This window comes from Ylistrum balloti, unplaced genomic scaffold (assembly GCF_031769215.1).
Source record: "Ylistrum balloti isolate Yb309-2 unplaced genomic scaffold, AGI_CSIRO_Ybal_v1 Utg371276, whole genome shotgun sequence".
NCBI classification, from domain to species: Eukaryota; Metazoa; Mollusca; class Bivalvia; order Pectinida; family Pectinidae; genus Ylistrum; species Ylistrum balloti.
In genome coordinates this window covers 23,388-50,988 of record NW_026782686.1, presented here as the reverse complement: position 1 = coordinate 50,988, position 27,601 = coordinate 23,388, and the positions used below count along the sequence as shown (strand labels likewise).

General features: G+C 35.7%; 1 protein-coding gene across 1 annotated transcript; it reads left to right on the top strand.

The window, feature by feature from the left end:
- Window positions 1-671: 671 nt before the first annotated feature.
- On the top strand, window positions 672-24,649 carry LOC132561777 (elongation of very long chain fatty acids protein 1-like). The gene is made up of 7 exons (XM_060226475.1): window positions 672-727; window positions 18,891-19,078; window positions 20,650-20,724; window positions 21,453-21,509; window positions 22,037-22,142; window positions 23,482-23,618; window positions 24,078-24,649. Exons 1-7 carry the CDS (start codon window positions 673-675, stop codon window positions 24,333-24,335), a joined length of 876 nt encoding a protein of 291 aa, XP_060082458.1. The 5' UTR covers window position 672; the 3' UTR covers window positions 24,336-24,649.
- Window positions 24,650-27,601: the final 2,952 nt, after the last annotated feature.

The window sequence follows — 27,601 nt, the reverse complement described above, 5'->3', positions numbered from 1 at the left end:
TGAAGTGTGGAAAGTGCAACGTATTCACCTGTGAAAAAACGTTAAGATATACCTGTATTTAATATTAATTAATAGACCTGTCCAAACAGGCATATTCATTGAAATGTGACCACTGATCGATGGGTAAGATTAGACGGTGGTAAGTGTACTTGTGTCTCTGGTGCACCGTGTTTATAACTCTTACTCTGTTCTGTATGTATATGATACTGAGCAAGTCGCCTGAATCAGGCCGAGTCGGAGATTCAGTCAAGCGTGCATTCATTCAGAAACTAGCCACATACTTCACTTTCCACTCAGACCATTGAGATGTACATCATGTTAATTGGGGAGTTCATCTGTTGCTAGGTTGTACTAACATTAAGGTATAAAGATGTCGACCGTTTTTTCCCTTTGCGTGTGTTATGTTTAATATAACCTCTGTGTGGTCATCATCCAAATTTTGATCTAGAAACATATCTTACGTATGTATGTCATTCGTCAAGTAGCACTCTGTATGTTTTAATTGATTGTATTTCTGATAAGAACTTGATCCCAACCTATATCCTGGAAAACTCAGTAGGGAAAACTATTTCAGCCCCATTCAATTAACGTACAGCTGGGGTGAGTCAGTGACGCGAGACTGTCGTAGATACTGTATGTCACAAGACGTGAAGCACGATCGGCCGATGTATCATGGATTTTATAAGGAAGACGACGGACAGTTACCAAAAATTCCTGGAAGCGGGAGGTAAGCGGACCAGCTTAGCTTTAATGAAGACATGTTTTGTCAAAGGACAGCTTGTAGTTCATGACACACACATTCCCGTCGCTAGTATATATGTACAAATATATACAGCCGTTGTACATGCGAAATGATAGCTAGCTAGGTGTCGCCGGCTGTCGCCTCTCACACTCACACGTGCATGGTTAGTTTGATGACACGCGTGTTAGTTACACACTTAAGCATGGTTAGTTTCCCCGCACGCGTGTTAAGAAGTTTTGTCTGTTGTGTAATGTTAATATTTTGACTGCGTATTTAACAGGATTCATTGTGGGATTTGGAATAGTTTTGACCTTAATATATACATCTCGCTGTTGTCATTTTACTATAATAGTAGAGAGTATATTTCTTAAATGTGCCCCACCCCTCAACTGTTGATCGAATCTGTACATGTGTATTCTCTGATGAAGTAGTGACATGCTTGACTGAAGTTTCATCGTGGTCACCGTACTGTAAGAGAAATATAAATAGTGATGTAGAAAGAATGTCTCACACCACGGTCCGCTATCATCTATGATCAGGCACCCTAGGGCGTATATCGCGTGGTTTGCACGAAAACATTAATGGCCTCTTTAAGTTCTTTAACACGCAGGTGAAGTATCATGTGCTAGTGTACGACTTCACTTAAAAATGTAATGAATGCTATTCTTGCCACTCTAGGACTCGAACCAGTAACCCAGCTCTCAATTGTTCTACAATTAGCACAAGTTTCCGCCAGCAGTTCGGTTCCCCCTTCACAAAACTATACGTTACATTTGGAGTGACCAAAGACACACAAAGCAGCTGTATAAATTGTATGATAACTACAACTACAGTATACATACTTATTTACCAGATTATACACATATACACAACATTATAAACAACAAGCACTACAAAACACACATACACTATAGATACACACATACAAATGTAACAGTTTACCTACTGGCCAGACTGAACGTTACCATGAATATTCTAATTGGGCGATATAACATTCATTTTAACGTATTGACACGACTATAATACAACACACTGAGATATAAGTCCGTAGTGTATCTACCTTACCACATATACACCGGACGTGATGTGTCGTATCGCGTGTAGATGACTCCCTGACTATAGAACAAATGCATTTGATATGATGTGTGTATCCTGGGTAGAGGATTCTCTGACTGTAGTACACCTACACTGGACGTGATGTGTCATATCGTGGGTAGAGGATTCTCTGACTATAGTACACCTACCCTGGACGTGATGTGTCGTATCGTGGGTATAAGCTTATCTGACTATAGTACACCTACACTAGACGCGATGTGTCGTATCGTGGGTATAAGCTTTACTGACGATAGTACACACACACTGGGCGTGATGTGTCGTATCGTGGGTATAATATTCTCTGACTATAGTACACCTACCCTGGGCGTGATGTGTCGTATCGTGGGTATAAGATTTTCTTACCATAGTAACATATACATTGGACGCGATGTGGACGCGATGTGTCGTATCGTGGGTATAAGATACTCTGACTATAGTACACACACACTGGACGCGATGTGTCGTATCGTGGGTATAAGATTCTCTGACTATAGTACACCTACACTGGACGTGATGTGTCGTATCGTGGGTATAAGATTTTCTTACCATAGTACACACACACTGGACGCGATGTGTCGTATCGTGGGTATAAGCTTATCTGACTATAGTACACACACACTGGACGTGATGTGTCGTATCGTGGATATAAGATTTTCTTACCATAGTACACACACACTGGACGCGATGTGTCGTATCGTGGGTATAATATTCTCTGACTATAGTACACACACACTGGACGCGATGTGTCGTATCGTGGGTATAATATTCTCTGACTATAGTACACCTACACTAGACGCGATGTGTCGTATCGTGGGTATAAGATTCTCTGACTATAGTACACACACACTGGGCGTGATGTGTCATATCGTGGGTATAAGCTTATCTGACTATAGTACACACACACTGGACGTGATGTGTCGTATCGTGGGTATAAGATTTTCTTACCATAGTACACACACACTGGACGCGATGTGTCGTATCGTGGGTATAATATTCTCTGACTATAGTACACACACACTGGACGCGATGTGTCGTATCGTGGGTATAATATTCTCTGACTATAGTACACCTACACTAGACGCGTTGTGTCGTATCGTGGGTATAAGATTCTCTGACTATAGTACACACACACTGGGCGTGATGTGTCGTATCGTGGGTATAAGCTTATCTGACTATAGTACACACACACTGGACGTGATGTGTCGTATCGTGGGTATAAGATTTTCTTACCATAGTACACACACACTGGACGCGATGTGTCGTATCGTGGGTATAATATTCTCTGACTACAGTACACACACACTGGACGCGATGTGTCGTATCGTGGGTATAATATTCTCTGACTATAGTACACCTACACTAGACGCGATGTGTCGTATCGTGGGTATAATATTCTCTGACTATAGTACACACACACTGGACGCGATGTGTCGTATCGTGGGTATAAGTTTATCTGACTATAGTACACACACACTGGGCGTGATGTGTCGTATCGTGGGTATAATATTCTCTTACTATAGTACACCTACACTGGACACGATGTGTCGTATCGTGGGTATAATATTCTCTGACTATAGTACACCTACACTGGACGTGATGTGTCGTATCGTGGGTATAAGATTCTCTGACTATAGTACACACACACTGGGCGTGATGTGTCGTATCGTGGGTATGATATTCTCTGACTATAATACACATACACTGGACGCGATGTGTCGTATCGTGGGTATGATATTCTCTGACTATAGTACACCTACACTGGACGTGATGTGTCGTATCGTGGGTATAAGATTATCTGACTATAGTACACACACACTGGACGTGATGTGTCGTATCGTGGGTATGATATTCTCTGACTATAATACACCTACACTGGACGCGATGTGTCGTATCGTGGGTATAAGCTTATCTGACTATAGTACACACACACTGGACGTGATGTGTCGTATCGTGGGTATAATATTCTCTGACTATAGTACACACACACTGGACGTGATGTGTCGTATCGTGGGTATAATATTCTCTGACTATAGTACACCTACCCTGGACGCGATGTGTCGTATCGTGGGTATGATATTCTCTGACTATAGTACACCTACACTGGACGTGATGTGTCGTATCGTGGGTATAAGCTTATCTGACTATAGTACACCTACCCTGGACGCGATGTGTCGTATCGTGGGTATAATATTCTCTGACTATAGTACACCTACCCTGGACACGATGTGTCGTATCGTGGGTATAATATTCTCTGACTATAGTACACCTACACTGGACGTGATGTGTCGTATCGTGGGTATAAGATTCTCTGACTATAGTACACACACACTGGACGTGATGTGTCGTATCGTGGGTATAATATTCTCTGACTATAGTACACACACACTGGACGTGATGTGTCGTATCGTGGGTATAATATTCTCTGACTATAGTACACCTACCCTGGACGCGATGTGTCGTATCGTGGGTATAAGATTATCTGACTATAGTACACACACACTGGGCGTGATGTGTCGTATCGTGGGTATAAGATTTTCTTACCATAGTAACATATACATTGGACGCGATGTGGACGCGATGTGTCGTATCGTGGGTATAAGATTCTCTGACTATAGTACACACACACTGGACGTGATGTGTCGTATCGTGGGTATAAGATTCTCTGACTATAGTACACCTACCCTGGACGTGATGTGTCGTATCGTGGGTAGAATATTCCCTGAGTATAGAGCAGGAACACTGGACAGGATTTGTCATGTATTTCCGATGTACAGGCCTTGTGTACTGATAACGGCACATGTAGTATGTATTTAAACCTCCCGTGTGCAATCCTCGCGGCAATTGTCGTATACTTGTATCGATGGCTGTTGTGTTTTTGTTACGACACCTGTCGTGTTTTTGTGACGACAGCGATCGTGCTTTTGTGGTAACATCAGTCGTGTATAATGTTGTCGGTACCTGTCGTGTGGTTTTGAGGACACGTGCCGTATGTGCTCGTGACTTATGTCGTGTGTACTTGTGACGACACTTGTCGTGTGTACTTGTGACGACACCTGTTGTGTTTTTGTGACGACAGCGATCGGGTATAATGTTGTCAGTACCTGTCGCGTGGTTTTGAGGACACGTGCCGTATGTGCTCGTGACTTGCGTCGTGTGTACTTGTGACGACACCTGTCGTGTGTACTTGTGACGACACCTGTTGTGTTTTTGTGACGACAGCGATCGGGTATAATGTTGTCGGTACCTCTCGTGTGGTTTTGAGGACACGTGCCGTATGTGCTCGTGACTTATGTCGTGTGTACTTGTGACGACACCTGTCGTGTGTACTTGTGACGACACCTGTTGTGTTTTTGTGACGACAGCGATCGGGTATAATGTTGTCGGTACCTGTCGTGTGGTTTTAGGACACGTGCCGTATGTGCTCGTGACTTACGTCGTGTGTACTTGTGACGACACCTGTCGTACGTACTTTGTACTAGCTATAGTGACACTGACTCCAGCAGAGAAATTTTAAGATTGAAAAATCAATTTTGTCGCGTTAGTATATCCCGCTTTTTATACCATCTTTAAAGTCTTCATGCGTTAGCGGACGGGACAAAAGCTAATGTGTGACTGCTATGTGTGAATGATACGATAGGTCATTAACAGGTAATGTCATGCAGTGTTAAAAAGATTTACTGCAGAATTTATCAAAAGTTAATCAGAGAGGAGCCATTACTATGATGAAAAAATATTTTCTCTGAATTTGTCAAAACATGTTAAAACACGAAGAGACATAGCTAAAGTATTGCTACAGGTTATCATATTTTTCAACAGCAAAATAAATCAAATCAGTTGTGAATAGAGCATGAACAACGCGTAATCACGTCCAGTTGGAACCAATTTGTTACAAAAAATACTTGTTTACTATTATTTGTTTGTTTGTTTTTTAATTTATCAATATTCCTGTTAAGCTCTGTAAATTTGATATGAATTGGCGATATTCTCAGTCTGTATCTGTAATGCACAACTATATGAAGCTAAGACGTCAATAAGTCATCTTCAGCCAATCACAGCTCCGCTACCTCATATGACACATCCGTAATAACAACAATATAAAATGAGTGTTAATACATTGAAAATAGAGTAGTTCAGTGATACATGGTATGATATTGGTTGGAGTTGCACTTTCACTTGCACTTTTTGAAACACGAAGCGAAACGAAAACTTTTAAAGTCCTTTTCTGAATATTCCTAAGAGTATTTGATGATTGGGTCTAGGCGTTTACTACAAGACCGAACTCGATGTCAACTTTGCTTGTGTTTGGTCTTAATGAATTTTGAGCAACGGATTTATATGCACAACTTGAAAGTCAGATGTAGCTGGCCACGTTACCGTTGTCGCTTGATCTGAAGTCTACCTTTCACATTTTCTTTTTTAAGTTTTTAACCGACTTTGAAATCGGTACATATTAGCAGAGCTGTTTAATGAGAGTGATTTAGAGGGAGACATCATATTTATATGGCTCCATAACCGTATGATCAGCTATATGTTGTACTCTGTTATATTTTCCAGTAAAATATCCTGTGCTCCGCCATGTTTTCCGGTAAAATATGCTGAGCTCCGTCATGTCTTCTGGTAATATATGCTATGCCCTGCAATGTTTTCTGGTGAAAATGTTGTTTGCTGTCATGTTTTCTGGTGAAATATGTTATACACTGCCAGTATTCCTGGTAAAACATGTTTTTCGCTACCGTGTTTTCTGGTAAAATGTGCTGTTCCATATTTTCCTGTGAAACATTATTTTTGCTGCCATGTTTTCTTGTGAAATATGCTATGTACTGCCAATATTCCTGGTAAAACATGCTGTTCGCTACCGTGTTTTCTGTTAAAATAAGCTGAGCACTGCCATATTTTCTGATAAAACATTATGTTCTTTGCCATTGTTTTTTTTTCTGGTAAAATATGCTTTGTTGAATTTTGTAATAACGGTCTTCAGTGACTTTTCTTATTTTTTAGATGAAGAATTTCGTAGCAATAGTGGCCAGCCATAATTTTCTGATTAATGGGAAAAACTCATTTTTTATCTGCCATTTTTCTCCGATATAGGTAAAGACGTTGATCTACCGTATTCTCTGATAAGGATGAATGCCTTTATTTCTGATTAAAAAAAAAAAAAAAAAAACCTTAGTGATATGGTGTGTTTAATTGTCTGCACCTATGAAATGCGTCGTTTATGAATATTATCTAGCACGGAAGTACAGAAAACTGGGTGTATGTACCAAATGTCTTGTGTTACGCCAAGAGGACTACCGTCAGAATCACCATGCCAGCGGTCGAGGTTGTCCAAAATGGATCTTGGAATTTTCCACAAACATTTGAGGACCTCAGTCCTTCTCCTGAACAAAATGCCATTTCTAATGAAACGCAAGACCCGTTGCGTTTGGAATGAGAAGACAAGCATGAGAGATACAAGGAAACAAGGAAAGAAAGTGTAGATTGCTACAGAGACAGTGGTAAACACAAAGATGTACAAGGAAGGCTATTTTTAGAGAAAACGTGGAGAAGAAAAGATAAATAAAAGTGTAAGAGAAAGTGAAATACTGAATTAGCTAATATGACATACAAGGAGAATAAGAGAAATAAACAGCCGTGTGTACTACCGAAGTCTGTCATCCGAATCACTACTATGTTCATACCAACACTGGAATATTGTAGTCATACAGCTTTTGTGTTGCTGTCCCTGGCAGTGTTAGACCAGACTGTGAAGAAGAGAGAGACTCTATTTGAACGTGGATGTTTCCCTGACACTATAAGACTAGACAGTTTGGCAGTGTGTGACCAAAAACTATGAGAGTATGGAGACCCTTGTTGGTTCTAAATTTGTCCCTGCCAATGTGAGACCAAACTGAGTTGCAAAGAGAGACCCTGATTCGGTTGCAGATATGCTCCTGGCAGCGTGAGACCAGAAAATGTGAGGCAAATGTGCAGTGTCATTTACGACCACAACATATTGGTAGACTCTGTCACGCTCGGAAACAAGTGTATCAAACAGGCGAGGAGAGAGGAGTAGCTACAGCTGTGTGTAGATAACTATTAACTTTAGATAAAACAATTCCATTACGCTTTTTACATTACATATCAGATGAACACATATTGAAGCAACACGTGTGCTTCTTACATATCTTTATCAATAACTCGATCCATTGTAATTAAAAAGGCGAGGTAGCCCAGCCCATTAGTCTAGAACACGAGAGACCCGTCAATAAGTCTAGGACACAAGATAACCTAACCCGTTAGTCTAGAACACGTGAGACCCGTTAATAAGTCTAGGACACAAGATAGCTTAACCCATTTGTCTAGAACACGTGAGACCCGTCAATAAGTCTAGGACACGAGATAGAACCATCCATTAGTCTAGAACTTGAGATATCCTGACCTGTTGGTCTAGGATACGAGATAGACCCATCCATTACTCTAGAACACGAGATACCCTGTCAATAAGTCTAGGACACGAGATAACCACGTCCATTAGTCTATGAAACGAGGTAGCCCTGTCCATTAGTCTGTGACACGAGGTAGCCCTGTCCATTAGTTTAGATCACGAAAAAGCCTAGTCCATTAGTCTAGAACATGAGATATCTAGATGTGTTAGTATAGGACACAAGATAGACCCATTCATTTCTCTAGAGCACGAGAGATCTAGTCAATAAATCTAGGACACGAAATAGCCTGACCATTAGTCTAGGACACGGGGTAGCCCTGTCTATTAGTCTAGGTCACGAAATAGCCTAGTTCGTTAGTCTAGAACATGAGATATCTAGATGTGTTAGTATAGGACACAAGATAGACCCATTCATTTCTCTAGAGCACTAGAGATCTAGTCAATAAATCTAGGACACGAAATAGCCTGACTATTAGTCTAGGACACGGGGTAGCCCTGTCTATTAGTCTAGATCACGAAATAGCCTAGTTCGTTAGTCCAGGACACCAGGTAATCCCGTCCATTAGTCTATGAAACGAGGTAGCCTTGTCCATTAGTCTAGATTACGAAATTGCCATCCATTATTCTAGAACATGAGATATCCAGATATATTGGTATAGGACAGGAGATAGACCCATCCATTACCCTAGAGAACGAAAGACCCCGTCAATAAATCTAGGACACGAAAAAGCCCGTCCATTACACTAGGACACAAGGTAGCCCTGTCCATCAGTCTAGATCGCAAAATAGCATAGTCCGTTAGTCTATAAGATAAGATATCCAAATCTGTTTGTCTAGGACACGAGATAGCTCCGTGCATTAGTCTATGAAACGAGGTAGCCCTGCCCATTACTCTAAATCACGAAATAGCCTAGTCCATTAATCTAGAACATGAGATATCCAGATATGTTTGTAAAGGACACGAGTTAGCCCCATCAATTAGTCTAGAACACGAGATAGCCCTACCCGATAGTCTATGACACTAGGTAGTCCCATCCAGTACTTTAGATCACGAAATAGCCTGGTCCATTAGTCTAGAACATAAGATGTTCAGATCTGTTTGTCTATGATACGAGATAGATCCATGCATTAATCTAGAACACGAAACACCGCAATCTATTTGAATAGAATACTAAACATCACCATCAATTAGATTAGAACACGAACCATTACTATATATTAGTCTAGAACACGAGCAAGGTCCTTCCATTGTTTTATATAGAGAAGAAAACAATCACGTCGCTCTAGACAAAGAAGAAGACAACCAATCACATCGCTCTAGACAAAGAAGAAGACAACCATTCACATCGCTCTAGACAAAGAAGAAGACAACCATTCACATCGCTCTAGACAAAGAAGAAGACAACCATTCACATCGCTCTAGACAAAAAAGAAGACAACCATTCCCATTGCTCTAGACAAAGAAGAAGTCAACCATTCACATCGCTCTAGACAAAAAAGAAGACAACCATTCACATTGCTCTAGACAAAGAAGATAATCATTCACATCGCTCTAGACAAAGAAGATAACAACTATTCACATCGCTCTAGACAAGGAGGACAAGCATTCACATAGCTCTACACAAAGAAGAGGACAACCATTCACATCGCTCTAGACAAAGAAGAAGACAACATCGCTCTAGATAGAAAACAACATTGCGCTTCGCTTCATGCATTACGTTCCCTTGATATAGATCTCATTTCAATATCTTGAGCATAATGATAAACAAATTACAGTTGTGTGCTGAAAACGATGTTTTCCCCAAAATAGCGATGTAACATTATCAGATCCGTCCTTTAAAAAGATTCAGAAAGAGAATTAATCTTTAAAAAAAATAGCAATGAACTGTCTGAAACGTGTTGTTACCTTGATTCATTTGTTGTCAATGACAATGATCGTTGCTGTCGAAACAACATTTGATTCGGGGTTTTTGTTATGATTTGCCAAGTTTCATTAGTGTCATCAGCGTCAATGAATTTGTCAAATGATTTTAAAGCTTTTTGATTTGAGCCGTTTTAATAATGTAATTAGTTTTTTATATAACGTTACTATAAACATCATTATACATTATAAGTCGTTACCCAGACATGAAGGTACATACAGGGACATGAATAGTCCTGGTTTAGTACTTAAGCAAATGATACACAGTAAGATAGTTCATCACAATAATTATTGTACGTAACGAAAAAATATATAATTCATACTATAGTAATGGACAGCGATTTTCTATTTCAGATTGATGTAACAAAATGCAATAACTTAATGATGATAATAATAATAATATACTGGACGCAGGCTTATTAAGCTTATATATCCAGATCAGAGTTAAAAAGAATTAGCATCCAGAATATAGATCAGTGTGTTATTGTCTAGTTCATGGTTATGAACACATTCAGTTTGCCCCCAATGATTATCCAATCGGGATTCCAAAGTTTTGATTGTTGGTGACGTTACAACGGCATAAGGAAGTGAATTCCACTGGTTTACCACCCGTTCGCAGAAAGAATATTTCCTCAGATTTAGTCTGCTCCTTCTTTTTAATAGTGAAAAACTGTGCCCTCTTGTTATTGTTTTGTATCAGGAAATCCTCATAATTCATAATTACTGATTAATATTTAATGGCTTATATGATTATATTTATTTTTTTAATTGAATTATACAACGGTCTAAAATAGCAGTGATCTTGTATACAACAGCAGCATAGCGTATTGTATTAATATACATTGTAAATTTTTTTAATAAAATGTCACTTACATATATACCTTTAGTTACATGTATAATGATAATAATAGAATCAATGATGTATTGAGAAACGTGAAAATGTATACAAACATTATGGCACAGACTAGCATAAATAGCTATATGGTTCATTGTTTAGTCGATAAGTAAAGGAATTTTCCTGATTTACTCAATTAATTTCATTTTGGACAGTCAAATGATTGTATCGATTTGAATACACGTGGTCTGCTTTCATATCATGGCATAATATATGAACGTCGAAGATTGTTATAAAAGCAACACTTAAAATGAAATTCATCCCCAATGCCATTTGTTTGGCATAATACACGGGTTCTTTGCTCTTCCTTGTTCTATGTTAAGATTGTGTGAGCTTATTAGAAATCTTTCTATGTAATTTTGTACACATGTAGAATTATAACGAAAAAATATCAATAATATGTTGCTATTATTTACCTCTAGAATAGTAGAAATATAGGATAATATATCCTGTTAAAATCTTTGTTCAATCAAGCTGAACACTATTTTCTCACTACAATCTGTATTCCATAAATAATTAAATCTTCATTTGTTATGCTCGGCTGGAATATTTAATATTCAGATATCATTAAATGCTACCCTTTCATCAAAACAGGATTTTAACATACAGTAATCGGTAGCCTGCAGTTGTAACCAATATTTACAGGTCAAAAATGCTACTTGTCCTAACACACAATATACTAGACTATTTATTACACGTTCGTTTGTTTACGCCAAGAAGTCTTTTGTAGAAATTAATATGCACTTTTCTACACACAAAGCTTTTTGAAATCTGTGTCTGAATATTATATTCGTGATTTTAAAAACAACATACTTTGGAGTACTTTGCTTTTTCCCTTGATCAGCCACATGTTTTCCGTTAAAGTTGAAAAGTATACCAATATTGTATTGGTTGACGATATCGAGTTCTGTTTCATTATATCATATGATTTATTTCATGTTTTCTTACACCACCATTTCTAAAATCTACTGTTTTATTTTTTCCTTGTTCAATGTAAGTTTATAATCGGTATTAAATTTTTTCAATTTGTTTAACACTTTTTGTAATTTATCTGAGGATTCTACAAATAAGTCGTTTGCATACATTTAAAAAAACAAATTCATGTTGATTTCCATCGACGGATAATCTTCTTTTAAAACGCATTTCACAATATTAAGAGTGAGCTTCCATCTTACACGATTTAACACAACTATACAGCGACTGAATATTTTTTAACATTTTACCTTGTTTTACTAGTGTTCACCACATATTACTTCTATCAATACAACAAATCTACAAAAAGGCAATAAAATGTTCCACTTTGTTAATCAAATACTTATTTATTATGAGCTGGAGGACATCATTAGTAGAGAAACCTGGTTTAAAAACCAACTGATCTTCTATTATTACAATATTTTCTATATCCAAATTAATATTGTATTTAGAATAGAGGTAAATAATTTTCCTATGTAACTAAAGTGATGCCTTTTTAATTATTAATGTCAGCAATTTCTCCATTATTGTACATGGGTATGTATTTGTTTTACACACCCAGTGGAACAAACATCCGGGAAGAAAAATTATTGGAAAATAGAATAAAATAAATATGATGAAAAATATCTTTGTATTGTAAGAAAATTTAATTGGTGCTTTTTATGTTCTCCACAGCTCTTACTCCTTTTCAACTTACTGATAGCAAGGTTAACCTCTTCTTCATTGATAATCATATTCATTTCGTCAAATATGCATTCATTTTCGTTCATGTCAATGCTATCTATGCGTCAATGACAGCTTAAATATTCAGATGTTTGAAAAAATTATCTAAAGAAATTTTGCCTGAAAATATTTTGGATTTTGCTTTCTTGAATACTTCATCAAGTCACCCTCATTGCGTTGTTATTATCTTATGTCTCAATTCCATTTTCTTACATTCCTTTATTATTAAATAATTCTTTATATTCTTTTTCTCTATCTATTGATTCGTTCTAGATTTGTTGATGTAAAAAGCAGGTGGAGCGGGTTTGTACAGCTTAAACTTTTGCTTACATTGTAGATTAAACCAGGGCTTGTCTTGTATTTTCATTGCAGATTATGAAAAAAATTTAGAGAATTAAAACAATGCATTTCAAGCAAAGGTTAAGGTATTTCATTCCACACAGAACAAACAATATTAATACATAGTTCAACATCAACCCTATTAATGAAAGGTAAATAATTAAATGTTAAACACAAATTATGAATATGAAGCCTTTGTCTAATTGCATTGACACTTTTGTCTATCCACTTAACACTCTCAGAGGTACCTTAAATGTATCTACTACATTAAAAACAACACTTAAACAAGTTTAGTCGTGCGTTGGGTTTTAGAACCAGGCAAGTGAGGCGTGAAGTATGATCACCTTTTGAAATTACGATATCAATACATGTATGTCAGAATCAAGGATAGTAACTATCCATCCATGTCATGCACTACACTGAACAAAGACTTTAATAAACGTTTAAAATGTAAAGTAAGATTAAAGTTGATTTATATACAAAATATGATTCATTTTCAATAGTACACACTTTGAATGTTTACTTTATAATGAAGTTTCATTTCTATGACATACCTTAGGTAAGCTTACAAGACAGGAGATGGTATTTGTCTGATGATAAAAACTATCTGAGATGATAAATGTATGGGGATGGGCCTCAATACACCTACCGAAATAAAAGTGCAATCAATAGGTATTTCTATACTCTTAACAAGGATCCGAAACTTTATATTCAATAGTTCATAAATACAATTGAAACTGAGAATGAAGATCCAAGCAAGACAAGTAAATATACAAAAAGCTCTAGCGTCGTAAGCTTGATAAGTAACACGAATTCAGTAGACATATCAAGGATTGTACTATTGCAAGCACAGATTTGATAGATATACAAATGATCCAAGCATTGTAAGCTTAATGAGTGACACAAATTTAGTAAAATACCGGAGATCGTGGCATTTTTAGCTTTATACATAACACAAATTTGGAAAATATTCAAAGGATAGTAGTATTGTAAGGTTAATGAGTGACACACATTTGGTAAAATACCGGAGATCGTGGCATTTTTAGCTTTATACATAACACGAATTTGGTAAATATTCAAAGGATAGTAGTATTGTAAGGTTAATGAGTGACACACATTTGGTAAAATACCGGAGATCGTGGCATTTTTAGCTTTATACATAACACAAATTTGGTAAATATTCAAAGGATCGTAGTATTGTAAGGTTAATGAGTGACACACATTTGGTAAAATACCGGAGATCGTGGCATTTTTTGCTTTATACATAACACAAATTTGGTAAATATTCAAAGGATAGTAGTATTGTAAGGTTAATGAGTGACACACATTTAGTAAAATACCGGAGATCGTGGCATTTTTTGCTTTATACATAACACAAATTTGGTAAATATTCAAAGGATCGTAGTATTGTAAGGTTAATGAGTGACACACATTTAGTAAAATACCGGAGATCGTGGCATTTTTTGCTTTATACATAACACAAATTTGGTAAATATTCAAAGGATCGTAGTATTGTAAGGTTAATGAGTGACACACATTTGGTAAATATACCTAGGAACCAAGCATTGTAGAAACCCATCAGTAATATTTTCCTGGTTCATACCTGGCAAATTTAGCTGATTGAGTTGACAATGAAATTATTTTGATTCCTTATATCATTTCAACAAATCAATTTAGTTGGCTGAATTTTAAAATTGGTCCCAGTCACCTTTACTCGACTTTTGGCTTTTTCTGTATAAGATGCAGGAATTAATGTTATATTCGTCCCATCAAGACCCCAAAGGGGACATGGTTTTCATTTCAAAATATTTTATTAATACAAAGTATTAATAGGATTAGACAGCAGGCTAGTGCCTATATAAGTCTTCTCCTGGGACAACACAGGTGGGCAATTACAGTTACACTGATCAGATTCAAACACACATACATACTCCCTCTCTTTCAAACTCACAAACCTACATACTTACATGTACATGTATAGCATACAGTAACTTACAGTGGATACATACATACAAACACACATATAGACATACATATATACACACACCCTCACACGCACATACACACCCTCTCTCCCATACACACCCTCACACACACATACAGATAAATACACAGAGAAACCTTAGAAGGGAGGTAATTCTTACTTAATTTGGTATATAATTCAAAATACAAAATAATCTGATCTGTAAAATTTAGAAATATTTTAACTGAATCAATACACTTACGGTACACTTGCTCCTCCATACTGACAGGAATATTGGGCCATGAGTGTCCATAGTAATAAAGTTGACCCTCATCCTATCTAATGGAGAAGCAAGTATACCTGAACGTGCATTACTGTAGAATAGAATTATTTTTTCCAAAATATAGAGGATTTTCTGCTTTAACATTAGAGAGTTATATCCCTATTTTAGGAATAAATGATAACTAGAATATCAGAATTCTTCAATATCTAACCAAGTATACAAATTCATATTCATAATTTATAATTTTAAAAACTTTTATAATTTGCTAAATCTTTTTGTGCCAATAATATAGCTAATTACAGAGGCTAATATTGATTTATTAACATTAATATCACAATCTTGGCAGCCGTTAAGAATAAAATCTAATTCATAATGAGGATGATCATGTTGATATAGAGAATGATACAAATCTTGACGGTAAGTTACATATCTTGGACATTCAAAGAAATAATGTTGTACAGTTTCAAGTGGTTCACCACAAGCACATGAGGGGTATTCTATCAAGTGATTATTATGTAAATCAAAAATGAGAGAGCTAGCTGAGTTCCTTAGCTGACAGAGGATAATATTGTATTTTCTTTGTCCATATTCTTTAAAAACAACACTAACATTAGCATTATTATTTACATATAGATTTCTATCAAGTAATTTCTTAAACTGGCCAATGGAGTGAATGTCAATCAAGGAGTCACCGATTTTATTGAATTCACAGATCATATCTGGGAAAAAACTATTGCAATAACTAACAGTGCGACAATATGGTTCATAAAAAATTCTATTATTTCTAAGTTGGTATCTTGATTCATTAGGATTGTTTAAATATGGTTGTATGATATCATATAAATAATCTGGTGATTCTTTGTTTAAAATCTTGTACATTAAAGTCATTTTATGTTTTTTCCTTCTGTCACCTAAAGAAACCCAGCCCAGTTCTGAATACAGTTTTTCACTGGATGTACCTCTGCGTAACCCAGTTATAAATCTTGCTGCCTCAAGATTAATTGATTCTAATAGGTTCTTGACATGTTCTGGACAGTTGTCCCACACGGTATCAGCATATTCAAGAATTGGTCTAATATGGGATATATAAAGTATGGAAAGAGATTTTCTGTCAATTTTATTTTTTAAGATTCTCATTTTTTGGTTTGCCTTCTTGTATATGTAATCAATATGTTTATTCCACTTGCCATCACTACTAAAGAAGAGACCAAGATGTTTATGAGAAGTTGATGTTAAGACAAGCTCATTGTTAAAAAAGATGTCTGGATGATCTGGTTCTGATTTTCTAGAAAATATTACGGATTCTGTTTTAGCTGGATTAAAGTTTATATCCCATTGTTTAGACCAGTTATTGATGTGATTAAGATCATTACTCAGTACTTCAGCTTCTTCTATGGGGTTAGTATTAATTATTCTAAAAAGTGATGTATCATCAGCAAATAATTTTATACAGCTTGTTACACAATTAGTTATATCATTTATGTATAGAAGAAAAAGAAAAGGCCCTAGGACTGATCCCTGAGGAACCCCTGCATGGACATATTTAAAAGTAGAAGCAAAACCATCAATTACCACCCTTTGTTTTCTATTAGAAAGATAATTTTTAAACCAGTTCAGGACATTTCCTTTTATTCCATATGATTCAAGTTTATGTAACAGACCCTCATGCCAGACCCTATTAAATGCCTTACTTATATCACAAAAAATAAATCTTAATTCTTTGTTATTATCTAAGTTACTTATTATTGTGTGATATATGGAAAGCAGTTGATTAACAGTTGAGTCGTTAGGCATAAAACCAGATTGGTGTTTTGATATAATTTCTGATTCATAAAGATGATACTTAAAATATTTTTTTCTATAATTTTACTAAAACATGAGGTTACAGAGATAGGTCTATAGTTAGAAACATTATTTTCAGTACCTTTTCCTTTGTAGATAGCACTAACATTAGCAGATTTCCAAAGAGAGGGGATAGTACCAGTCTCAAAAGTTTTGTTACATAGTATAGTAAGAGGAAGATAAATAGAAGGGGCAAGCATTTTAATGATTTTAGGAGAAAGATTATCTGGACCTGGTGGTTTCTTATCGCTAAGGGCAAAAAGTTGATCTTTTACATCTTGTTCAGAAATAACAATATTGTCAAAAACGAGATGAGTGTAAGATCAAACTGGAGGTAGAGGCTCAAGATCTACAGAGGAGGTAGAGATAGAAGTAAAATAGGTATTCAAACATTCAGCTTTTGCAAAAGGATGACATGGTTGTATTGCATCATATGTTCTGTACAAGACTAAAATGGTATAAAGGGCCAACAGTTAATTCATCGACATGCTATAGAAGTAAGTCTTGACCAGACACTGACCTATATCGCAGTATTTGGTAATACACACACATATATATATATAATATTTTGTGTTTGATGGAGTTTCTATGTTTTTAAAGTCTGCAATGTAATCGTAGCCGTCATCGAAGCCGTCATCTTACAATCCTTTCTTAACATGTTCTTCTACGTCACAATCAGCTGTCCTCTACGCCATTTCTCTTATTGGTATCCATTCAAAAATTGGCCAGATGAAGAAACTCCTACCATCATCTGTAACACGTACTAAATCGCGATATTTGCGTCATTCCTCTTATTAGTATTCATTCATAAAGTGATCAGATGTAGAGGTTCCTACCATCAGCTGTAACACGTACTAAATCGCGATATTTGCGTCATTCCTCTTATTAGTATTCATTCATAAAGTGATCAGATGTAGAGGTTCCTACCATCAGCTGTAACACGTACTAAATCGCGATATTTGCGTCATTCCTCTTATTGGTATTCATTCATATAGTGACCAGATGTAGAGGTTCCTACCATCAGCTGTAACACGTACTAAATCGAGATATTTGCGTCATTCCTCTTATTGGTATTCATTCATATAGTGACCAGATGTAGAGACTCCTACCTAAAATATCTTTTATGTTGGAAAACACTGACAGATAGTATAATGTTGAAATTGAAAGATAATATGGTCTTGATGTCGTGACCCTAGTTTCAAGCAATGCGAAATGCAGGATGAATATTTATATGGATGTGTAATGGTGGTAAAATATATATTTGAGTACATTGTACAAAATAAACGACAAAGGCCATGAGAAAGTTATTGTAATTCAATTCTTTTTATCTTTTTAATGTGCTTAAACAGCTACTCTAAACGACCGATTGTAAAACATTTTGACGCTCGCTTGGAAGACTTCCGCATTCATAAGATTTTGGGTCTATCGTAGAGTTTGTGGTGATTTTTACCTGGTAATCATGTTCTTTCTCTTCATAACCATATCGACCTCAAGAAGTTCTATTCTTCGCGAACTACTTTGAACATATATAAAGAAATTTGCAAGTCAAATATTACGGCAGAATCACTGAAATGATTGGTTATTGGATATTTCAGTTGAAATGCTTGACATGTTTTTTCTTATTCTCCACATGCCTCTCAATATAACGTACTTATTCTCAATAATTACCTTACTTCCGGTTTTTGTTTCAGACCCGCGGGTCCAGGGGTTACCTCTTATGAGCTCTCCCTTCCCATGTGTAATCATCCTTGTTTGCTACTACATCTTCGCGTACTATGGACGCACGATCATGGCCGAAAGAAAACCGCTTCAGATGAAATGGTTTGTCCTTATCTACAACTTTGGAATGGTGATGTTCTCCATGTACATGGCTAAGGAGGTAAGTGCCGTTTAATCTCCCGACAGTGATTAATGATTTAGCACTAGGAAAATGAATATAATACTTTGGACATATTTTCGTCAATGTGAAATAGATTAATGAGAATAAGGATACGTATTGAGAACACTTATTATGTAAAACAGGACTGAGGAGGATTATTGTTACTTATTATGTGATTGATATATATGTGATTATTTATGAAAATGAAATAACACCTTGCTGTGTAATGTACATTAAATGTTTTGGAACGGTTGACCATTATGACGGAATGCATATACTTAGTTGTATATTGTATATTTCTTACTGTAACAGTTTGCTATGACCTGATGACTGACGGGGTACAGACATCTAGTTGTATATTGTATATTTCTTACTGTAACAGTTTGCTATGACCTGATGACTGACGGGGTACAGACAGACATCTAGTTGTATATTTCTTACTGTTACAGTTTGCTATGACCTGATGACTGACGGAGTACAGACATCTAGTTGTATATTATATATTTCTTACTGTAACAGTTTGCTATGACCTGATGACTGACGGGGTACAGACATCTAGTTGTATATTTCTTACTGTAACAGTTTGCTATGACCTGATGACTGACGGGGTACAGACAGACATCTAGTTGTATATTGTATATTTCTTACTGTAACAGTTTGCTATGACCTGATGACTGACGGGGTACAGACAGACATCTAGTTGTATATTTCTTACTGTAACAGTTTGCTATGACCTGATGACTGACGGGGTACAGACAGACATCTAGTTGTATATTTCTTACTGTAACAGTTTGCTATGACCTGATGACTGACGGGGTACAGACAGACATCTAGTTGTATATTGTATATTTCTTACTGTAACAGTTTGCTATGACCTGATGGCTGACGGGGTACAGACAAACATCTAGTTGTATATTTCTTACTGTAACAGTTTGCTATGACCTGATGGCTGACGGGATACAGACAAACATCTAGTTGTATATTTCTTACTGTAACAGTTTGCTATGACCTGATGACTGACGGAGTACAAACATCTAGTTGTATATTTCTTACTGTAACAGTTTGCTATGACCTGATGACTGACGGAGTACAGATATCTGGTTGTATATCATATATTTCTTACTGTAACAGTTTGCTATGACCTGATGACTGACGCGGTACAGACAGACATCTAGTTGTATATTGTATATTTCTTACTGTTACAGGTTGCTATGACCTGATGACTGACGGAGTACAGACATCTGGTTGTATATTGTATATTTCTTACTGTTACAGGTTGCTATGACCTGATGACTGACGGGGTACAGACAGACATCTAGTTGTATATTGTATATTTCTTACTGTAACAGTTTGCTATGACCTGATGACTGACGGGGTACAGACAGACATCTAGTTGTATATTGTATATTTCTTACTGTAACAGTTTGCTATGACCTGATGACTGACGGGGTACAGACAAACATCTAGTTGTATATTGTATATTTCTTACTGTTACAGGTTGCTATGACCTGATGACTGACGGGGTACAGACAAACATCTAGTTGTATATTGTATATTTCTTACTGTTACAGTTTGCTATGGCCGGATGGCTGACAGGGTACAACATTTGGTGTCAGCCAGTAGATTACACAAAAAGTGGGGATCGAGTAAGTTCAGAACTCTTGTATACTTGAGACCGTGTTATGTTTTCAACGTCCTCATGCAATTTCAGGTTTGCGAAAACATTGCATTATGTTTTTAAACTTCTTCCTACTAACGTGTCACCTTCAAGCTTTACACTTATATTTGTAAAAGTTGTAGATAATGATTGAGAATTTCCTCTGTTGTAATTTCTTGTACGCATATTGAATAATGGTTAAACTTTCGAAAATAATTTTATATCTGTATGCTGATAAGGCATCATACATTGAATGGTAAACTTTTTAAAAAATATTTTCAATACCTCTTTAAGAAATAATTCATTCTTTTTCTAAAGTTTATTTAATACTGTAAACGCACATATTGTAATCATAATTAAAAATGTAATTTCTAATTTAAGTGCTTTCCACGCTTACGTTATTGCGATGAAATATGAACGTGCTAATTGCTAAGTGCGCGAATTCCTTGTTGCTCTTATTTGTTCAAAATAAATAGATTTAAGTATGTGTACAATATACACTTATGATCTGAACCAGTATGCATTATACATTAGGGTTGCAGCAAAGTTCTTTTGTTTTACCCGAAATGAACAGTTAAATAGAAATCACTATGTAGGATTAAATTGATGGACAAGATGATCAGTGTGTTTATACCACCCAATCGTGTGACAGTCCGACTTAAGTCCACTAGTAAATTCTTTGAATATGTACACTATTGACGCTTTCTTCCGTTTCAGATGGCCTTTGCAGCATACCTATTTTTTATTTCAAAGATGATAGAATTAACAGATACGGTAAGTTCGGGACCAAAACGCTGTAAATAAGTACACATTTAAATATCATTGAAAATGAAAATTGGTTTCAATTGTTTTTCATATTTTTGTTTCACCGTTTATCCGTACCTTAAAGTGTTGTCAACGAGGAGATCACGTGATGACGAAACTCGAATATTTTGTTATTGATATGACTTCATTACTCAAGGAAGAAGCTGTTGTTATACCAGTTATATATCATTGGTAGAGATCAAAGAAATCGTTATACAGCATAAAAAACAAACTAATTTTGTAATATAAAGCGCCGTTATAATGTTAAATATTCAGATATCTGCCAAGCGATTGCTCCATCCCGAGTCTTCAGATTTGATTGGATGTGTCGAAAGCGAAACCGTTGGGTTTACGAAGGTTCATTGATCTTAATGTACATACAATGGTGACCATTAATCAATAGAAAAAAGTAGTTGATGCCAGTGAAATGGCATTCATTATGTAAATACAACCATCTCCTTAAATTTGTTGATTTTTTAAAGTTTGATTTCTTTTAGGTAATTTTCGTATTGAAAAAGAAATTTCACCAATTGACTTTTCTGCACCTGTTCCATCATGGATTTCTACCCTTCAATTGGTGGTTCGGTATAAAATTTGCACCAGGTAGGTGTTCGCAATCACGCGAGTCATCTGAAACATTTTTATGCAAGTACATATTATAGTGATAACTTAATGTAATATTACCCCATTCTATTCAGTACATATTATAGTGATAACTTAATGTAATATTACCCCATTCTATTCAGTACATATTATAGTGATAACTTAATGTAATATTTCCCCATTCTATTCAGTACATATTATAGTGATAACTTAATGTAATATTACCCCATTCTATTCAGTACATATTATAGTGATAACTTAATGTAATATTACCCCATTCTATTCAGTACATATTATAGTGATGACTTAATGTAATATTACCCCATTCTATTCAGTACATATTATAGTGATAACTTAATGTAATATTTCCCCATTCTATTCAGTACATATTATAGTGATAACTTAATGTAATATTATCCCATTCTATTCAGTACATATTATAGTGATAACTTAATGTAATATTACCCCATTCTATTCAGTACATATTATAGTGATAACTTAATGTAATATTACCCCATTCTATTCAGTACATATTATAGTGATAACTTAATGTTATATTACCCCATTCTATTCAGTACATATTATAGTGATAACTTAATGTTATATTACCCCATTCTATTCAGTACATATTATAGTGATAACTTAATGTAATATTACCCCATTCTATTCAGTACATATTATAGTGATAACTTAATGTTATATTACCCCATTCTATTCAGTACATATTATAGTGATAACTTAATGTAATATTACCCCATTCTATTCAGTACATATTATAGTGATAACTTAATGTTATATTACCCCATTCTATTCAGTACATATTATAGTGATAACTTAATGTAATATTACCCCATTCTATTCAGTACATATTATAGTGATAACTTAATGTAATATTACCCCATTCTATTCAGTACATATTATAGTGATAACTTAATGTAATATTACCCCATTCTATTCAGTACATATTATAGTGATAACTTAATGTAATATTTCCCCATTCTATTCAGTACATATTATAGTGATAACTTAATGTAATATTACCCCATTCTATTCAGTACATATTATAGTGATAACTTAATGTAATATTACCCCATTCTATTCAGTACATATTATAGTGATAACTTAATGTAATATTACCCCATTCTATTCAGTACATATTATAGTGATAACTTAATGTTATATTACCCCATTCTATTCAGTACATATTATAGTGATAACTTGATAACCAGCAGCAAACCTTTTTGTGTACTATAGTAATAACTAGGATAGTATCATACACCAGATTGTGAAGACAAGATTGTGATGTGCCTACAATAGTGATATTATGGTTTTCCTTTAGGTGGCTGGGGAACCTTCCACGCCTTCATCAACGCCATGGTTCATAGTGTAATGTATATGTACTATTTTTTATCTGCCGGAGGCCCTACTATTCAGAAATACCTGTGGTGGAAAAAATATATCACTACTATACAGATCGTAAGTATAGAATTGCGACTCATCGTCATCATCATCTGACTAGTTGATACAAAACAATATATCATACAAGGTGTTCATGGTTAGAATTTTTACCAAGTGATAATACAGTTGAAGCTCGTTGTCTCGAAATCGTTTGAGCCGAAATACCGTTTGAGTCGATATAATTTTCAAGTCCTGATTTTATCCCTTCTATATCTTTGTAATTTTAGTTTGCATGGCTAGAATTTCATTAAGTCGAAATTTCGGTTGAGTCGAAGCGATTTTTCAGTACCTTCAATTGTTAAGCAAAGAAAAAGTCATTCGTTGTCTTGAAATTAGTTTTTGTCAAAACATTGGCACGTCCACTGACGAAATCGGTCAATACATACACAGAGTAGAAAGTCAATGGTAAATATTTTTCTATACTTATTGTATGGAAGTAAGTGGCATTGACCTCACTCTGTAACCTTTATGTTTCAGGCCCAGTTTATCCTAGTTATCTTCCATACCCTGTCAACCTTCCTGTTTGTAAAAGACTGTGATTATCCCGACCTTTTCGTCAAGGCGGTTCTTTTCTACAACTTGTGCTTCTTGGCTCTGTTCATGAACTTCTACATGAAGACGTACAGACAGAAACCGAAATTCGATGACAAGGAGAAGAAAGTATACACAAATGGACAGATCAATCATTTACAGAATGGTCAAATACAAAACGGGAATGCTCTAAAATCAGAATGATAACGATAGTTAAAACAGTATTCTTGTAGAGATTTATGGTATGTTTGGAAATTTATAATCAGTCAACCTTTTGTAGCTACTCAACAGTCCTGGCATGAAAGACATAACCCGTTAGAAGGGGCGTGACGTCTGAATACTGATCGGGGTGCTGAAAACACTGGGATTTGAAGTATGGGATCAGAGGAACTTAACATATGATGTGATATGTCTTAGTTTTTTTGTTTTTTGTTTTTCTTGGTATTGAAGAAGTACCAGATACATACCGTTGATTTTCCGTTCTGTTTTTTCTTGGTATTGAAGAAGTACCAGATACATACCGTTGATTTTCCATTCTGTTTTTTCTTGGTATTGAAGAAGTACCAGATACATACCGTTGATTTTCCATTCTGTTTTTTCTTGGTATTGAAGAAGTACCAGATACATACCGTTGATTTTCCATTCTGTTTTTTCTTGGTATTGAAGAAGTACCAGATACATACCGTTGATTTTCCATTCTGTTTTTTCTTGGTATTGAAGAAGTACCAGATACATACCGTTGATTTTCCATTCTGTTTTTTCTTGGTATTGAAGAAGTACCAGATACATACCGTTGATTTTCCATTCTGTTTTTTCTTGGTATTGAAGAAGTACCAGATACATACTGTTGATTTTCCTATAAGATTCCGTGTTTGTGTTTTTTTCCATTTTAGGTAGTTATTGGGATGGGAAAGCTTGGATACATTATTAAGATGGACCCACTCTCTACAGATACACTTATATATATTAGGAATGTCTCTCACAACGCATATTGAAGTCGTACAGGGCATTTTCAAAAAGATTTCTCACTGCAGGTAAAGTGTATCCGATAGTGACAGTGTTAACTAACAGGTTAGATTATGTGTACTCTGTATGAATAGGTATGCTGTGTGTCAAAACATACTTGAGAAGAAATTATCTGAATGTGGGCGTCATGCGTTATATTTTCGTTTTCTTATAAGCTGAATGCGGTGGCGGAGAGTGATGTGTGTGGGCGTGGGTGTAACCGTGTCTGTCGTTAGCTAACAAGGGTGAGTGTGTGTGGCACGACAGAAAGCATACTTGACTTGATGTTTTTAATTTGATTTAGTTTTTCCTATTTATCTGTAGCGTGAATTATGTAAACTTGTAGCTGTTATATATCATTTATTTATATTTCATCGTTCATTTTCTAAGCATCAATATTTCCGTGAAATGTCTTACTGTTGATCTATGTGCAGTGTGTACAAATAGAAAGTGTGAAACAAGGGGGTATTAGTGAATGATAGGAGACAGCCAGGACCAAATTATAACCACACCACTGTAGAATAAAAATCTGTATTACTTTATCAACTTAATTCATTTTCTTTTCTAATTTTAAGGATAAAAAAGTGTCTAGTTTACACGTATCTTGTAAAAAAAAAGTATGCATGTTCGTCGGCAAGCAAATGTATTATCATACTTATGAAAAATCTTATAAAATGCCTTTCGCATGTAGCATTATTGATAATTTTTCATTAAAACAAGGCTGTTCCATATAGCTGTTCGTCCGTATTGTAAGTAATACCGTTATGATATCGATGTCTGTGTGGAAAGATTTGCCGTAACCGGCATGCTACATTTTAAATCGTACACATGTAATATGTTGCTTCCTTGATGATTATAAGATGTATGAACATTACGGAATACATTGAATAATGAAGCTAATGCACCCCTTCCATCTAGGCTTCGACATTCCTTTAAATCACTTTGATTATTCCCCACTCGCACCTTACGATTCAAGATTTCAGTCCTCAGCATCGATAACTGACGATTCCTGCTGTATGATGGATTGAATTCATTATTTGCCTCTACTGTATCTAATTATTAAGTGTGTTTGTACGGAGAGAATCGCCTTGGAACAATCTATATACGTTAGATATGTGATAAAGTTAACATACCATATGCGACGCATAGTCGAAAATACGTCTTTTAACACTGTGTTTAAAGTGGTCTTGTAAGTTATTTTAAGGTGGATGAGTATGTATAATTTTTGTGTCTAGTGCACATTGAAAGTGATATATTTCGCTGTAGACTCCTTGACTCTTAAGATCATCTTATTTGCGTATAGGAAGTGGTCGATATTCAGGTAATCCATGGTACACTCAGGTGATCCATTGAGACACTCAGGTGATCCATAGAGACATTTAGGTAATCCATAGAGACACTCAGGTGATCCATTGAGACACTCAGGTAATCCATTGAAACATTCAGGTAATCCATTGGGACATTCAGGTAATCCATTGAGACACTCATGTGATCCATTGAGACACTCAGGTAATCCATTGAGACATTCAGGTAATCCATTGAGACATTCAGGTAATCCATTGTTACATTTAGGTGATCTATTGAGACATTCAGGTGACCCATTGAGACATTCAGGTGATCCATAGAGACATTTAGGTAATCCATAGAGACACTCAGGTGATCCATTGAGACATTCAGGTGATCCATAGAGACATTCAGGTAATCCATTGGGACATTCAGGTGATCCATTGAAACACTCAGGTAATCCATAGAGACATTCAGGTGGTCCATTGTTACATTTAGGTGATCCATTTGGACATTCAGGTGAACCATCTGGAAATTACATATTTTATAATGCGAATGGTAGAAATCTTATTGACTATTCATTGACAGGGACTTTTCAAATGTAATGTATGCAATTTCAGTATTTTGTCTGATTTGTTTTCTTCTAACGCTTTCTCTTCTGTTAACTTTATCAGACCAGCAAAATCCGCATCAGATGTTTATTTCAGATCGGAATGACAAAAAACACATTGAGATGGAACGAAGAAAATGCCGATCTCATGTTAATGAATTACAAAATAGCATTGCAATATTGAGAAGGAATCGGATACTGAACTGTCAAACCAAGTTAGTGGTGAACGAATATGTTACAAATATATGCAATAGTATAAATGAAAGTACATTGCCCTATTGTGAGAAAAGCAGTAGTGTAAAAAAGAAGAAGAAGAAAATATCAACATGTCAATGAAATCATAATCCAAACTCAAAGAAATTACAAAATAAGGACAAAATGGAGTTTGACATGGAGACTTATGTAATATATATATATATATATATGTTGCATAACAACGTTGGTTTATACCTTGTTCTCATTCGAAAACGTGACATTGATTACTTGGATTGACCAAGATTTACATGTCACGTGTCATCGATGAAGCAGAAGACGCCTACTTTTCGGCAACACCTGGTCTTATTCTCCTTGC